The 18231-nt window shown below is 35.1% G+C and overlaps 1 protein-coding gene across 10 annotated transcripts in view; it reads right to left on the bottom strand.

The window, feature by feature from the left end:
- Positions 1-3390: 3390 nt before the first annotated feature.
- Positions 3391-18231, bottom strand: part of Kif27 (kinesin family member 27) — a 103003-nt gene continuing 88162 nt past the window's right edge. For 3 of the 10 annotated variants that reach the window (XM_074052293.1, XM_074052291.1, XM_074052292.1), the window contains exons 14-17: positions 13122-13328; positions 11105-11303; positions 8975-9139; positions 3391-7362 (exon numbers count right to left, since the gene is read on the bottom strand). In XM_074052293.1, coding sequence (XP_073908394.1) covers positions 6887-7362; positions 8975-9139; positions 11105-11303; positions 13122-13328 — 1047 coding nt within the window. In that variant the 3' untranslated portion in view covers positions 3391-6886. The remainder of the gene's footprint in view (positions 7363-8974; positions 9140-11104; positions 11304-13121; positions 13329-18231) is intronic. The other 7 variants (XM_074052283.1, XM_074052284.1, XM_074052288.1 and 4 more) reach the window with 4 other exon arrangements.

The following is an 18231-nucleotide window of genomic DNA, read 5'->3' as shown; positions in this document are numbered from 1 at the left end:
GAATTCATCCCAAACTACTGTTTCCTATAATTCTCTCCTGAATGGCTTCATTTTCCATTCAAGTACTGCCTAGGATGGCTTTTCATATAATACTGAATTAACAGTAATCATAGAAAGTAGAACTAGTATAAAAACTGGGATATTTTCAAATGGCAAATTCAGTACTAACTAGATGTGTTTTTAGGATCTTCTATTTGTAAACCACTTGTACGTTAGAATAACTGGCCCTTTTTTCAGTTTCTTGTGAATTGAACAATCCTTCCATTTTCAAGGTATTTACTCTTTACCCATGTATTTTTTAGGGCACTTTCTGACCCACAACCTTCACCATTCATTTGCCTTAAGTGTTATCTATAAGTTACTGTTAATATATAATCTCAATGGCTAGGAACTCCCAAATCCAGTGAATGTTAATTAGTATTAGCAAGGTAGGTCAATCTTGCTTTAGTGGAAGTGCTTCCAGTATTGCAGCTTTATGTTGATCTCAATTAGAGACAGACAGTCTTCTGCTTTGATCAAGACAGTTTTCTTTTTTCTTTATCCTTTCATATTTTAAAAACTTATTAGCATATTATAGCTGCACTGAGGTATACTATGACACTTACAAAAGTGCTCATACTATATCTTAGATTCATTCCCTCCATCTTTCTAGAAGTACTCTTTTAAGCTTTTAGAGATATACAGAGGTTGAAGTTTCAGTCCTTTTGCCTAAGAAATAAAATATATTCTTTCCAAGTATTTTTGAAAAGTCTTTCCTGGTCTATAGAATGCTTTCAAATCTTTCTTTCCTGTTCCCTCCCCTCCTGCCCCTAGACACCTGTCATCTTGAGTTGTGTGAATCCTGGGTCACTGTGGAGAGTTAAGGGTAAGTAAGCACATGCTTTTTAATTTGCTGATGATAATTGTGGAGTGAGGTCCAAGAGGTGGTTCTTTAAAAAATAAGACACCTTAGACTAGGTGCGGTGCACAGCTGTGATCCCAGCAGGATTACAGGACATAGGGCAGGATTACAGAGACAGGAGGATTTCAAGATTGAGGCCATCCTGGGCTACACGGTGAGATCCTATCTCAAAACAATGGGCATGGTGGTGCATTCTTGCAATCCCAGCTACTCAGAAGGTGGAGGCAGGAGTATTTTCAGTTTGAGGACAGCCTGGCCAAAGTTAAACAAAAGAGCTGGGGGTGTAGCTCAAGTGGTAGAGTGCATGCCATGCGTGAGGCCCTGGGTTCAGTCTCCAGAACCCCACCCCACACACACTCAAAGACACCTCAGGGTGTAGGCATAGCTCAGTAATTCAAGACTTGCCTAGCATGAACATGGCCTTGGGTTTGATTCCATGTGCTGCAAAAAATAATAAAATAAAAACAAAGCTTGAAAACACAATTATACATATATGAAGTTTAAAAATAATTTTATTCTACTTTAACAAGCATTAACTAGTAAGTGGACTTTAACTGAGAATCATAAGTATAAAATTTTTAAAGGGTTAATATTTTTACTCTTCTCTGTTGTGCTCTTTTGGTTTTGTGGGGGAAGGGATGGCACTGGAGTTTGAACTCAGGATCTCATGCTTGCTAAGCAGGCACTTTTTTTTTTTAATCTTAAAGCAATTATTTTTATTGTGCTGGGGGTGCATTGTGACATTTATATATCAAATATATCACCTCCTCCATCATTCTCCTTTTCCCCCCTCCACCCATTCCTGAAATAGTTTCAACAGGTCTCATTTTTCCATTTACATGCATGTGCACACAGTATTTGCATCATATTCACCCTCCTACACCCTTTCCCCACATTCTCCCCTCTCCCACTGTTCCCCAGACAGGACCTGTTCTGCCCTCCTGTTCTCTGATTTTGTAAAAGAAAAAAAAATGACATTTTTGTTTGTTTAAGCTATACGGGGAGTTTCCTTGTGACATTTCCACGAATATATGTATTACAGCTCCAATTGGTTTACCTCCTCTGTTTTTCTTTCTACCTTAGTCCCCATCTTATGATCATTTCAACAGGTTTTTTTTTTTTAATTCTATATTCATTCTTGTATAGGAAGTACATCAACCATATTCACTTTCTCAATTTCCTTCTTTTACCCTCCTTCACTTGTATTTGACCACCCCTTATCGGGACCTGTTTTTCATAATATTGCTTGCATTTATATTCCACATGAGAAAACATGTGTCCTTTGGCCTTCTGAACCTGGCTAACTTCACTTAAGAAGATTTTCTCCAGTTCCATCCATTTACCTGCAAATGACAAAATTTCATTGTATGTAAATACAATGTAAATACCACATTTTCTTAATCCTTTCATCAGGGGCATATTTCCATAGCTTAACTATTAGGAATAGTGCTTCATTAAACATGGGTATGCGGTGCCTTTGTTGTAACCTTACTAACATTCCTTCAGGCATATCCCTAGGAGTGATATTGCTGGATTGTATGGCAGTTCTATTTTTAATTTTTTGAGGAGCCTCCATGCTGTTTTCCATAGTAGTTATACTAATTTACATTCCCACCAGCAGTGTATGAGGGTTTCTTTTTCCCCACATTCTTGCCATTTGTTGTTGCTTATGTCCCTGATGATAGACATTCTAACAGGAGGGAAGTGGAATCTTAATATGGTTTTGATTTGCATTTCCTGTATGGCTAGAGTTGTTGAGCATTTCTTCATGTGCTTTTTTTTTTTTTTTTTTTTTTTGGCCATTTGGACTTCTTCCTTTGAAAAAGCTCTGTTCAGTTCTTTTGCCCATTTCTTCATTGGGTCATTGATTTTTTTGTTTAGGTTTTTGAGCTCCCTGTATATTCTTATTATTAATCCTTTGTATTGCTAGCAAAGATATTCTCTCATTCTGTGGGCAGTCTCTTCAATTTAGTGACCATTTCTTTTGTAGTGCAGAAGCTTTTTAATTTCATGTAATCCCATTTGTCAATCCATTTGAGTTCCATATAGGAAGTCATTGTAGGCAGGCACTCTTAACCCTTGAGCCATTCTCTGTTATGAATGGTTTTGTTCCTTGACCATAAAGGATTTGCTCATTATAACAGTCTATGAGAGTGCTGCATTTTTCTTTTAAAGAATCAGAAAGATACTCAATAAAGCTGGGTGCTAAGCCTGCATAAATAATAACACTTAAGTCTAATTCATTATCTTTGAGTACAATCAAATTATATTGCTATCATTTCCAATAGTAGCAATTCTGTTGACTCACTGGGGAACTTCCCAGAAGAAAAAGGGTATTAAAAGGGACAAATGAGAACTATTAAAATATTTTTTAAAACATTATGATATCAAAGTTTTCTAGATTTTTAAAAAATAATTTTCCATGTTCTAATTATCCACATTTGGGATTGTACTGGGTTCAATGCAAAGACCCGTATAACAACACCATTCTAGTATTTGATGGAGTGCATTCCAAGAGCAAGGAAAGTTAGTAGTGACCCCTATACAGCAATAAGGAGTGCAGTATTTGTAGAAAATTTAAAAACTAAAATACTATAATCCTATAAACTAATAGGAAGCTTGCTTCCTATTAGTAGCAATGACAGTGATAAAATACCGCTCTGTATTAGGCAGAGGCTTCCCCTACCCCACCATTGGCAAACCACTGCCCATTTGGGCTCAATGCATTTGAGACATTTATTGCAGAAGGATCTCACCTTTATTTTGAATTTTTGAAAATATAAACATGTTATATTAGTATTAATGGAGGCAGCCTACAACCTGTTATGATTTTAAAGGTAAAATATACATAATTATTTTTAAAATTCCAATGAAGTTAACAGGGAAACTGCAGACGAGCAACTTTCTACTTGAACCTTCAGATGTATTGGTACCCCAGCATTTTAAAATCACAAGTGTGTGCCTAAGGAAATAACTGAAAGATCAAAATATGTCATACTTGTATTTAGTGTTTGAAACTTAACCACAGAACTGAATCCCCCACCAAGAATTTGACTCATATAATTTAAGTAAGACTTAATATAAGGTCTTTGTAAGTCACCTATTCTCAAATAAGCATTCATAAGTTTATTGCCCTAGATTAATAAATATAAACAGAGCAATGGCTAGTGGCAATATAGTCCACATGATTGAAAGTCATATATACTTCTGCTGATTTTTTGGAACCTGAGGTTCACAAATGTATAAATAATTGAAGAACCAAAAAATACAAGCATTAAAGTAAAAAAGCAGGCTGGGAGCATAATTCAATGGTCGAGCATTTACCTAGCCATGTGAGAGAACCTGGGTTGAACCCAGCACCAACAAAAAGTACAAAAGCATCAATGTTTCATCAATGTTTTCATCATCCATGGTTCCCATATTAAAGAATTTTCCAACTCTGTTATCTGTAACACTCTGGAGTTAAGGAAGGAACTAGTATTTTTAGAGGCAGATAATTTTCTTTCCAAATGCTGTCATAGGTAGAGAATTAAAATATATAATGAACAAAACCCCCACATATGTTTAGACCAAGGAAAGCATGTGAAAAGAAAGTAAAAATCTGTTCATATATTTTAAAAATAATTGTATTTGCAGGGGGGAGGTACCTTATGTTCTGTTTCCTTTGTAAGGATACTGACTATAAACTACAATGACCAGAAGTTCACTTCTAGGATACACTATTCAGTACATTATTTGTATGTGTGTTTTGAGTATGTACATGAGTTCTATTATAGCATATAAAGGATATCCATTTAACCAAATGCTGGGAAAAAAATTCACACCTTTCTTACTTAGCAGTCAATTCACCTTTACATTATCAGACTGAATCACTGTAATTTGATGTAAGTTTTCTTGCTTTCTTAGTGAGAAAATGTTTTTATTTCCATAGGTAAAACAAATATCCACTAGCTTCTTGCATAGGCAGGATTCTAGTATCAGAATACTTTCTTAAAGCATAGCATATTGCTTAATCCTACAAGGAATTATGATTAGGACATTCATTAATAAATGTATATTTACTAATAAATGTATAATTTCTTTTTAAATTTTTTATTATTGTTGTGCTGGGTGGGGGTACACTGGAGTATTTACAAAGTAATAAATGTATAATTTCTATGCTCTTGTTGAAGGCACTGGGTTTTTGCTATGAGACTGATATGTAAACCAAAGGCAAGCAAAAAAAACAAAAAGAAAGAAAAAGAAAACTGGCTGAAAACCAGTATGACTTCAAATAGTCCCTGGCAAGAATAAAATTTCCAAGTTAGCTTGTAAATGAGTTACTTGAAGAAGCAGTTTCTCACTTGGTTGATGTAATAAACTGTCCAGTTCCTTGTAAGTCCGCAAAAATCTACTTAACGCATAATTTAAATGAATTTTAGCACCATGCTTAAATATAAACTATCCACCTACTTAGAAGTTTATTTCTCCTTTCCTATAGAAATTGTATTTTAGCAATAGAACAGGGAGCTAGCAGCTAGAAAAAAGAAAGAAGCCTTAAGTGTTTTCATCCCAGGGTGACAGTTTGGGTCTTAGAAGAGATGCTCAGGTCAACTGCAGTAGAGGGAAGTAAAAAACAAAGAAGTCAGTAGCAGCATTAGATGAAAACAAATGGATTCAGCAAGGAAGTGAGTGGGTAGCTCTTACTGAGAAGGCCTCTGTAAGTCAAGGTAGTTTTCCTGCTGTCTCTGCTCAAACATTAATTGGTCCAAGAAACTGAACTTTGGTTTACAAATTGAAGTTTAGAAAAGTGATAAAAGGTAACAAAGTAATACCTGAGGTCATTATAATGGGATGTTGCCTGTGATGGAAAAATATGGTGGAAAAAACTGGTGGGAAAATTGTTAATTCAAAATATTATATAAGATTTTGACCAAAAAAAAAAAGATTTTGACCAAGAAAAACTTAAAGAGAAATTTAGCAAAATTTTCTTTTACATATGTATAGCCCCAATGTAGTTTTCAGACAGACAGTCTGAAAAATCTGATGAAACAGGTTGTAGAGAAAAGCCTCAGATTTTTGCCCGTCAGACTATTAGGTAAAGCTCCACTGGTTTGACGTGAAGCTTTACAGACATACTCCATGTAACTAGATTGGTCCCAACCAGTGTTCTTTTCCTTGGAATGTTGAATGCTTTAGTGGTGTTCTATCACTGCTTCCCAATTCCATGGAAGTGCATCCAGCATTTTCTAATTTTGTTAGCATATGAGAGTTATGCTGAATGCATAGGACAGGAGAAAGGTAAAAACGTAATTGTATTATGTTAGCAAACCAATAGTATAAATAAAAGCAATTCTAGAAAAAGAACAGAAACTGTGTTTAAAAAGTCCAGATTGACCTCAACCTCTATGGCCTCTGAGAACTGTAAATCACTTCTGTCCGGAAACCTGGCAAATTACCTTAGCCCACAGACTGCATTTTAGCACAAAATTTCAGCTGTGGTAAAACAAAACATATGCAACAGGTGACTCCCTCTAACACAAGCAACATTTAGCTGGACCTTTTGAAAAATAGCAATATGCTTGTATTTTAGAATAACAGTAATACAGTTACTATATTATAATATGCTTTTCTAATGTATAATAATATACATCTCAAGGATACTTTAATCTATTAGTTTTTTCTTCAAATATGCCTGAAAAATTATTTAAAAACCAATATGCCTAAAAAATTAAGCATACTTATAAGTGGAAATATTTAACTATTATCAAGTATTAGAAAACATTTGATTATTATGGAAATGTAAATTGAAGCTCTAATTTACTATATAGAATCTACTATAGAAATAAATAACGAGAGTATACAAAAAGATTGTAGAGATTCAACCCTCCCCTTTTTTCATTTATCCTGAGGGAAAAGCTAGTGAGCTTGAGCTTTAATTTTTAGCAAGTAAAAAAAAGGAAACTTTTGCATATCTACCAAATTAGAAGTTCTATTGCTAAATGCCTAAGTTTTTAAGTCACTTGGTTTCCTAGATATTACAATGGAATCGGCAGTCATTGATCCAACCCCAGCTCCAAAACTGGAACGTCGTAAGGATATTTCCAAGGCAGAAATCTGACGTAATTCTTTGCGACACAGTTTTACAGGCATGATACCATGGAGCTGTCCCACATTTCCCACTGGCTGCATTTGGGATGATAATCTACTGGGAGACTGTGTAAACCGACTTTTATCTGTCTTCTCCTCATTGCTTAACAACTGCTCACTAGGGGGTACTACAGACCTAAAAATTGCAGGTAACTCTGGGACATCTTCCCACAGCTTCTGAGAATATGGGTGTGTTCTTAAGGTGCTTGAAGAACTGTCTCCTCTTTCTCTTCCACTTAATTTCGTATTTTCAGTTCTGGATGCCCATTTGAATTCTTCTGAAAGCATACTTGCCTCTTCTGGGTTTAGGACTTCATCTCCAGCATTATGATCTTAAAATAATTCAAAAAAACAAAATTTGGGAGATATTTCCTCAAAAACAGATATTCTGATTATAATATCCTAACATAACTACATTATTACCACTCAGTATACTAAGTTTTTCAGAATTATTTTTCTTTTACAAACAGATGTGTGAATATGAATTGTTCTTATTTCATTTACTGGTGTCTTACATGTAAATAACTCAATTTTAATTCAAGGAACAAAGTTGAGAAATCACATCTTCTAGAGATTTTGCTACTCCCTGGAAACCCAGGAGTGTTTTGGGTCTCTCTGTTACCTTGATCTGCTTGCCCTCTGCTTGGCTTGTTGCTTGTGAATTCCAAGTCCTGGCCAAGTATTCTCTGGAGAATACTTGCTCTGCCCCATATTCTCCAGGTGTACTTTGGGAATTTGGCATTGTATTATGAAAATCTGGTTTTAGTTGACCCTCCCAGCATGGTAACAGGATTCTACTGTTCAAATGCACTCTGGAGTATGTGCCATAACTTCCACTGTCAAAATGGAAATGAGATTATACTCCCTAAGTGAGGGCTACCCCACAAGAATGAGTAATCACAGTGAGTAAATAGATTTTTTAAAAAAGGAATATTAATTCCTTTCCATTTTGCAGTCTCAAGGAGGGTATATTTAAATTATAATAATGTATTACTTTCATAGCATTTTTCACTTTTGCCAAGTGTTTGATCATATTTGATCATTTTATTTACAAAGATGCTAATTGTATGTGTCTACATTGTCTCAACAATGGGGTTTAATTATATTTTTTAATTTCCAGAGGTCATAATAATAGAAGACTTATTTATCTTAGAAATATGTAACTTTTACCTTTACTTCTGTTATTCTCCATTGTCCATTTTTTTATGGTAATCAGAAGGCTTACTTTGGTAATCAGAAAGGTTATTTTAAGAATTAAATGAGTTAAGGACTATAAAAGCCACTGGCACATAGCAAATAATAAATGATCATTTGCTACGGTTTTAGGTATCATTTTAGATACAGTTTGTAGTTTATGTATTTATATTTTACATATTTTAAATATCTGAAAGTCAGTTATGCTCCTCAACTGTTAAGAAAATTCAGAGAAGGTTTATAGTGGCACTTAGTGATCAGTACTTGAAGGAAAATGTGTGGTTCTACATACATCATTTACTTTCAATTGCTAATTATACACCATTTACTTTCAATTGCTAATTATAGTGCAGAGATTATCAATTAATGAAGAATTAATCCCAGCATTTATACCACACAAGATATATTTGAAGCAAACTTTATTTGAAGTTAACATATTCTTTTGAACTACTTCATTTAGCCATATTTTCAAATTTGATCTAAATATTCTCCATGGTGAATAAAGCTTTGCCCTCTAGAACAAAAATTTAAAATAATCATTTTCTTCACACATAGACACATGTTCACTCATTCATACACTTCTCATGGGGTTCTGTATTATCAGTAAACAAAAAGCCATTTTTTAATCTATGGGGACAAGCAAAAGGTAAATGTCTCATCCTAAATAAACCAGTCTCTTAGGAAATGCTATATGATAATTCACCAAATGCTAGGTAAACAGTGTTAGCATTACAACCCTAAAAGTCTTACTTTCTGATAATGCTTGTTGCCACTGAACTGCTTCCCGTGCCAGTTCTTTAAGTTTCTTCTTAAGATCCCTGCTGGTTTTCTTATAGAAATAAAGATCTTTTTCCAACTGCTGGATTTTATCTTCATATGTTTTTAAAGTTTCTGTAATGCCTTCTCCATCTTGTTCTACAAAGCAGAAATTTACATTTAATTTAAACTTGGTTTTAAATAAGTGATTAACAACTATGTTTTAATACAGTCCCAGACTATCATTAAAGTCAGTATACTACACATACCTGTTATCTGAATGTTTTTTTTTTCAGCCACATTTGAATTTTTCTATCTATAAAAATTTTCAAAGAACTGAGCCTTTAGTTACCTTGTCCAGCCTACCTCCTACAAACCACAACATATTTATGACTCATAAACATTTTTTGCAATTACTACTAAACAAAATCCTTAGAACAGCACAGTAGGTATTATTAAGAGTTCATACCTGGAACTTTGTTCATTAGCTGTGTCAGTATCTTTAAATTTATTTCAGGAACAGTGGTTATATGGAAAGTCATAAGCCTAAGTTCTACAGGCCCAAGAAATATATAGCCAAAAAAACTCACAAAAAAAGAAAACCTGTTAGAAGAGGAAAGATTAGGTCACACAGGTAAACACCAAAGAAAAAGTGGGAAGACAGCCAGTGTAAACTCTAGTTGATGCCCATCATAATGTAAAGCTTATAGTTAATATTTATGTCTAACCCTATTCTAGGAAGTAAAATCCAGCATACTGACCTTAAGAAAATATATATTTTCAGGTTTATCTCTCCTACTGATATATTTATAAAATGGTCCTGCTGGTTTGTAATTTTGTTATAATCAGCTGTTTTGTAAAGTTTTACTTATTTATGTAGTTTAGTTTAATTTAACCCATCCTCTTGTTTTAAAAATTATGTAAAATTAATGACATCATAAATCAGAATCCCCATAAAGTAGGGCTGGGAATGTGTAGTTCAGTAGTAAAGCACTTGCCTAGCATGTGCAAGGTCCTGAGTTTGATACCCAGCCCTGCAAAAGAAGTAAAATGAAAACATACAAATCAACTTTTATTTTCCATATTCATTTAGATGAAATTATAAAATTCATTAACATTTTCTGTTAAAACTTTGTTATGAAGAACTTGTATGCTATAGAAATGAATTGATTTTTTTAAAATGTTCTCATTTGGCTATAACATGACCTTTGATGTATAATTCTGGTCACTTAAAAAATACATAAAAATTCTATTTAAATATCACTTTTAGAGACTTAAACAGAATGAAACTAAGGTAAGAAGAGCATGTCTGAATGCAATGACATGGAATCCTGCCAAGGAAATCCTATCATTAGACACTGGTTGCTAATTAGGCAGTTAAACAATAAACTTAGAGGCAAGTTGCCTCAATACTCAAATTCACATATTTTCCAATTTTCTGCATTTTCGGTTTGCTTCTTCCAGATCCCCTTTGATCCATTTTCAGCTATGGATTCACTAGAATCAAGACTAAGCAGCCTGGATTGAAGCAGAAACAGTTATCACTTGGCAGTGATTCTATTGCCATAGCAGCTGTTCTGTACTGGCTGTATGCCCAAGTAATGTGCAACCTGATTGCTGTGACAGCTCTCTTTCTACATCAGAGTTAATGGCTGAACTGCTGATCACTATGTGCCCATTAATGGTAGACTAATTTTAGCCTAAGATATAATATTAATGCACAAAACTTTATAATCAACTGAAAAATAAAATAAGAAAAGTAATTAGGAATATGACAGCCTATCACTTTAATTTTATGAATGGAAAATAATTTAAGTTTCATAGTACTGTTATTTTTGTGAGACAAAACATTTTTCACTGAACACCAAAAAGCTTAGTCCACATTTTCACATAAAAACTAGACCAACAAACTAACAGGATTGTAGCACTTTTTGTGTGTGATGGGACAGATAGAGGGATAGCATTTCAAGTATGAATAGCCTTAACATCAAAGTGAACTTTCCCAAAACATGTAAAGGCCAAAAACTGGTAGAAGTAGTAACATGTTGGATCCCATGTTGAGTGACTGAATTCCTCAATACCATCCCCATCACATTTGTGTAACTGACAAAAAGGGGCAGTTACCTTTGAAATGATGTAGCAGCAATTGCATCTTTTGTTCATGTTCCTTTTGCTGGAGGATCAGTCTCGAGTCACATTGAGATTTCAGATGTTCCAGTGCAGATTTCAACTCATGAACCATATTATCTCGTTCAAGAACCTTCATTTGAATCTCTTCATTCTGTAACTGTTGTTTCCGTTCAGCTTCTCGCAAATTAACCACCTAGTGAAGACATTTCTTATCTCTTAAATGTGTCTTACATAGCCTAACACAATAGATTAATGTACTTTTCTTGGACATAAAAGTGAACTTCTTAATCTCTGCAGCATAAGTGCTTCCTAAAAGGTGCTGTGTCCCTAGATAAATGCTTTATAACATACCCACAAAACAACCTTTGGAATTTTCTGCAATGCTGGTAACTTTTATTTTCAATATTGTTGTTCTATAATTATACCCCTTCAAAACTTCTTAGATGTGATCTCTGAGGTTTACATTATACAATTCTGTCTCTCTCTCTCTCTCTCTCTCTCTCTCTCTCTCTCTCTCTCTCTCTCTCTCTCTCTCTCCTCTGTCAGTACCAGGACCTCACACTTGCTAAGCAGCCACTCTATCACTTGAACAATGCCCCCAGCCAGCCTCAGACCATGATCCTCCTACGTATGCTTCTCATGTAGCTGAGATTATAAGTATGTACCACCATATCCATCTTGTCTTCCTAACTTTTTGCCCAGTTTGGTGTTAAATCCTGATCCTCCTGATCTGTACCTCCTGAATAATGTAACCTTACTTGTCTAATCTACATGGATATTAAGAAGAATTCTTATTATTGCAAATCTAGATAATTCCCTGCTTAACCCCAAGTGACAATTTTTTGACCTTAAAAAGGTTTCAGGACTTGCATTTTGTCTGTTTGATTCTTCCCAAGTAAAAATACTTAAGACACAGTATCTTTGTCACAGAACTTGTTAGTCATCTAATGACCTTCTTTTCAAAACAATATTTCTACAAATATTGAAAACCCACCAACCTTGGCTAGGGTACTGGACCTTGGGTTAAGAACCCTTAAACATACCACAAAAGAGTTCTCTATATCCAAGCCTAGCACAGTACTCTACCATTTTTCTGCTCTCCAAACACACAGCAATAGGATGCACTCTCATAAATAACAGTAATTACTGATAGTGATTATTAAAGAGGAGGCTGTATATAACATTTTCATTCACCTTTTATCTTTATTTCACATAATTAGAACTTTAAAAAATACTTGAGTGCTTTTTATCAATTGTCTGATATTCCTATAAACAATATGTTTTTTGGAGAAAATAATACTTCATAATATGTATCATAAGTGGAAAAAATACGAGAAAAAAGATCAACATATTTCTCAATGCTATGAAACATCTCTGGTTCAGTAAACTGTCAAATTTGTATGTAATAAAATATTTTAATTGATTTATGCATATGAGGTTAATAAAATCTACTACTACCTTTGCTGCCAATGCACCACTTCATCTCCATTGCAATTTACATATTATTAAAGAAAAGTACAGGTTTATCTACCCTACAGCAATGAAGAAAAAGAAGTTAAAAGTTGGAGGAGCCTTGATTTTTTCATGTATGCTGCATAGCAACATTCAAATCTAGACTTAAGAAATACAGAAGGAATGTACTTTAAATCCTTTGATTTTAAAACTATGTCAAAAAGGCCTTCTAATGAAAGGTCTTCCAACTTGAAGCACCTCACAAAAAGTTAAGCCTACGTATGCAGAAGAACATACTCAGTGCTGTAAACAGAAGTCATGCTTAGATTTGTAGTTACACCATCAAATCTTTGAGCCTTTAAATTTTTTCTTTAAAAATTAAATGTAAGGGCTGGTGGAGTGGCTCATGTGGTAAGACCACCTGCCTAGCAAGCATGAAGTCTTGAGTTCAAACCTCAGTGCAGCCAAAAATAATTGAAATAAAAATTAAATATAAATACGGGGAGCAACTTGATCTCTATTAGAAAAATACTGTTCCTCAAAAAAAAAAAAAACAAACCTTATTGAAATATCTGAAAAGAATAGCTCTAATCTCAACGGGAGTCAGGCAAATTAGTTTTTCCAGGACATTTGCTTCACTATGAGGTAGATTTTGAAATGATGCTCTAAGTAAGTTCTGGCGACTTTGGATAGTTTCATTCTTGTATTCAATTGCTGCTTCCAAAGCTTCAATCCCTTCTTCAAGTTGGAAAAGCATGTGTTCTTCCTAGACATAACACAATAGAAAAACACTCATTTACAATGAAATAGTACAAATTGGAATTAGTCATATTCTCAGGTCTTACTATACTATTTGAATTTAAGGAACATTGCCCCTCTTTTACTAAATTTTAAGAAAAGGTTTGAGTTCTTGCTATTCTCTACAATGTACCATATCTGTGAATAACATGGAATTGTTGCATCTTCACAATAAGCTTTGTGTAATAAATAGAAAAGGCAGAAGTCAGGTGAGTTCTGCAACATTCCAAGCTCATACACATGCTCATCACCTAATCCAAGGAATACACCTGAATAAAGCTTCATCCCACAGAAGTATCAGTATTATCATCTCCCTCCACAATTCCTGAAGTATATTTTACATGTCAGTATTTCCACTAATGAGATCTAGACACTCCCCTGCTGTCCTGCCAATGACCTATCAAAACAGTACATTTCTACGAGAGAAAGAAAAAATAAATTTAGAATAAGTTATTAAAAACTAGGAATCAGAGGAAAGTCCCTGGGAAAAAATGAAGTATGGTTAACAAAAGCTGTGGATACCTAAGGACATGACTGATTTCCTAAGATTTCTATGAAATGTTATTAAGAGAAATTATTTAATAACAGTCCTAAAAACTGGTACTTAAAAAGGTGGTAACATAACATGTTTTCATATACTAGAGATTTCCTTTGCAGGAAAACAAACCTGATGAATCCCCACCAGAAAACCTACCAGTTCTCTGACATGTTGTTTTGGCTGGGGGAGGGAGGAATCCAAATCTCTGTTAAGAAATTATTTCAGATTTGTGAGATTTGGTATGTGCTTCTGTATTTCTACACCTGTTGTGGAGGTTACCTGGACTAAGCTCCTTGAAGGCAGCAGACAGTCTTGTCCACACTCAAATCCTTATTGCCTAGTATAGTACCTTTCACATAAATCATTGTCTGTTGAATGACTCAATGAAGGAAAAGGAAAAAGATTTCTTATGTCCTTGGTTATTTTTTCCTATTCCTCTTCTCAGCAGCCTAAAGGAAAAGTGGGTATTTCTGATCTACCTAAAGATCAGAGTGACTTCTGGGGCTGGTGGAGTGACAAGTGATAGAGTGCCTGCCTAGCAAGCATGAGGTCCTGAGTTCAAACTCCAGTACTTAAAAAAAAAAACCAGAATGACTTCTGGACCTACTTTTTTGGAATACAAGAAACAGGTATGTAATAACCTCATCTAGTGGGAGGGCTGACATACTTATTTTTTTTTTTCAAGTCTCACTAGTTTCTCCGTTTTTTTTTTTTCATTTTTCTTTTATTATTCATATGTGCATACAAGGCTTGGTTCATTTCTCCCCCCTGCCCCCACCCCCTCCCTTACCACCCACTCCAACCCCTCCCGCTCCCCCCCCCTCAATAACCAGCAGAAATTATTTTGCCCTTATCACTAATTTTGTTGTAGAGAGAGTATAAGCAATAATAGGAAGGAACAAGGGGTTTTGCTGGTTGAGATAAGGATAGCTATACAGGGCATTGACTCACATTGATTTCCTGTGCATGGGTGTTACCTTCTAGGTTAATTTTTTTTGATCTAACCTTTTCTCTAGTTCCTGGTCCCCTTTTCCTATTGGCCTCAGTTGCTTTAAGGTATCTGCTTTAGTTTCTCTGCATTAAGGGTAACAAATGCTAGCTAGTTTTTAGGTGTCTTACCTATCCTCACCCCTCCCTTGTGTGCTCTCGCTTTTATCATGTGCTCATAGTCCAATCCCCTTGTTGTGTTTGCCCTTGATCTAATGTCCACATATGAGGGAGAACATACGATTTTTGGTCTTTTGGGCCAGGCTAACCTCACTCAGAATGATGTTCTCCAGTTCCATCCATTTACCAGCGAATGATAACATTTCGTTCTTCTTCATGGCTGCATAGAATTCCATTGTGTATAGATACCACATTTTCTTAATCCATTCGTCAGTGCTGGGGCATCTTGACTGTTTCCATAACTTGGCTATTGTGAATAGTGCCGCAATAAACATGGATGTGCAGGTGCCTCTGGAGTAACAGTCTTTTGGGTATATCCCCAAGAGTGGTATTGCTGGATCAAATGGTAGATCGATGTCCAGCTTTTTAAGTAGCCTCCAGATTTTTTTCCAGAGTTGTTGTACTAGTCTACATTCCCACCAACAGTGTAAGAGGGTTCCTCTTTCCCCGCATCCTCGCCAACACCTGTTGTTGGTGGTGTTGCTGATGATGGCTATTCTAACAGGGGTGAGGTGGAATCTTAGTGTGGTTTTAATTTGCATTTCCTTTATTGCTAGAGATGGTGAGCATTTTTTCATGAGTTTTCTGGCCATTTGAATTTCTTCTTTTGAGAAAGTTCTCTTTAGTTCACATGCCCATTTCTTTATTGGTTCATTAGTTTTGGAAGAATTTAGTTTTTTAAGTTCCCTGTATATTCTGGTTATCAGTCCTTTGTCTGATGTATAATTGGCAAATATTTTCTCCCACTCTGTGGGTGTTCTCTTCAGTTTAGAGACCATTTCTTTTGATGAACAGAAGCTTTTTAGTTTTATGAGGTCCCATTTATCTATGCTATCTCTTAGTTGCTGTGCTGCTGGGGTTTCATTGAGGAAGTTCTTACCTATACCTACTAACTCCAGAGTATTTCCTACTCTTTCTTGTATCAACTTAAGAGTTTGGGGTCTGATATTAAGATCCTTGATCCATTTTGAGTTAATCTTGGTATAGGGTGATATACATGGATCTAGTTTCAGTTTTTTGCAGACTGCTAACCAGTTTTCCCAGCAGTTTTTGTTGAAGAGGCTGCTATTTCTCCATCGTATATTTTTAGCTCCTTTGTCAAAGATAAGTTGCTCATAGTTGTGTGGCTTCATATCTGGATCCTCTATTCTGTTCCACTGGTCTTCATGTATGTTTTTGTGCCAGTACCATGCTGTTTTTATTGTTATTGCTTTGTAATATAGTTTGAACTCAGGTATTGTGATACCTCCTGCATTGTTCTTTTGACTGAGTATTGCCTTGGCTATTCGTGGCCTCTTGTGTTTCCATATAAATTTAACAGTAGATTTTTCAATCTCTTTAATGAATGTCATTGGAATTTTGATGGGAATTGCATTAAACATGTAGATTACTTTTGGGAGTATAGACATTTTTACTATGTTGATTCTACCAATCCATGAGCATGGGAGATCTCTCCACTTTCTATAGTCTTCCTCAGTCTCTTTCTTCAGAAGTGTATAGTTTTCCTTGTAGAGGTCTTTCACATCTTTTGTTAGGTTTACACCTAGGTATTTGATTTTGTTTGAGGCTATTGTAAATGGAATTGTTTTCATACATTCTTTTTCCATTTGCTCATTGTTAGTGTATAGAAATGCTAATGATTTTTCTATGTTGATTTTATATCCTGGTACCTTGCTATAGCTATTGATGATGTCTAGAAGCTTCTGAGTAGAGTTTTTTGGGTCTTTAAGGTATAGGATCATGTCGTCTGCAAATAGGGATATTTTGACAGTTTCTTTACCTATTTGTATTCCTTTTATTCCTTCTTCTTGCCTAATTGCTCTGGCTAGGAATTCCAGTACTATGTTGAATAGGAGTGGAGATAGTGGGCATCCTTGTCTGGTTCCTGATTTTAGAGGGAATGGTTTTAATTTTTCTCCGTTAAGTATAATGCTGGCTGTAGGTTTGTCATATATAGCTTTTATAATGTTGAGGAACTTTCCTTCTATTCCTAGTTTTCTTAGAGCTTTTATCATGAAATGATGTTGGATCTTATCAAAGGCTTTTTCTGCATCTATTGAGATGATCAAGTGGTTTTTGTCTTTGCTTCTGTTAATGTGATTTATTACATTTATTGATTTTCGTATGTTGAACCACCCCTGCATCCCTGGGATGAAGCCTACCTGGTTGTGGTGAATAATCTTTTTGATGTGTTGCTGAATTCGATTTGCCATTATTTCGTTGAGGATTTTTGCATCAATGTTCATTAAGGAGATTGGCCTATAGTTCTCCTTTTTGGAGGTGTCTTTGCCTGGTTTTGGGATAAGTGTAATACTGGCTTCATAAAATGTGTTAGGCAGTTTTCCTTCCCTTTCTATTTCATGGAACAGTTTAAGGAGGGTTGGTATCAGTTCTTCTTTAAAGGTCTGATAGAATTCAGCAGAGAATCCATCAGGTCCTGGACTTTTCTTTTTGGGGAGACTCTTGATTGCTGCTTCAATTTCATTTTGTGTTATAGGTCTATTCAGGTGATTAATTTCCTCTTGGTTCAGTTTTGGATGATCATATGTATCTAGAAATCTGTCCATTTCTTTTAGATTTTCAAATTTATTTGAATATAGGTTCTCAAAGTAGTCTCTGATGATTTCCTGGACTTCCATGGTGTTTGTTGTTATCTCCCCTTTTGCATTCCTAATTCTACTAATTTGGGTTTTTTCTCTCCTCATTTTAGTCAGGTTTGCCAGGGGTCCCTTCGCTTGCACCTCTTCTCCTTCTTCGATGCCCATGATTCTCAAGTTTGGTCTTTTGATGGAGTCAGTGAGTTCTTGCATTTTCTTTTCACAGGTCTTGAGTTGTTTAATTAATAGTTCTTCAGTTTTTCCTTTAATTACCATTTCATCTTCAAGTTCTGAGATTCTGTCTTCTGTTTGTTCTATTCTGCTGGATTGGCCTTCCATTTTGTTTTGCAGTTCTGTTTCGTTCTTTTTTCTGAGGTTTTCCATATCCTGGCTGTTTTCTTCTTTATTGTTGTCTATTTTTGTCCTGAGTTCATTTATCCATTTATTCATTGTGTTCTCTCTTTCACTTTGGTGTTTATACAGTGCTTCTATGGTTTCCTTTATTTCTTCTTTTGCTTTTTCAAATTCTCTATTTTTATTGTCTTGGAATTTCTTGAGTGTCTCCTGTA

The sequence above is a fragment of the Castor canadensis genome, chromosome 13 (assembly GCF_047511655.1).
Source record: "Castor canadensis chromosome 13, mCasCan1.hap1v2, whole genome shotgun sequence".
Taxonomy (NCBI): Eukaryota; Metazoa; Chordata; class Mammalia; order Rodentia; family Castoridae; genus Castor; species Castor canadensis.
The sequence above is the reverse complement of the archived record's forward strand: the minus strand, read 5'-3'. Positions and strand labels throughout refer to the sequence as shown.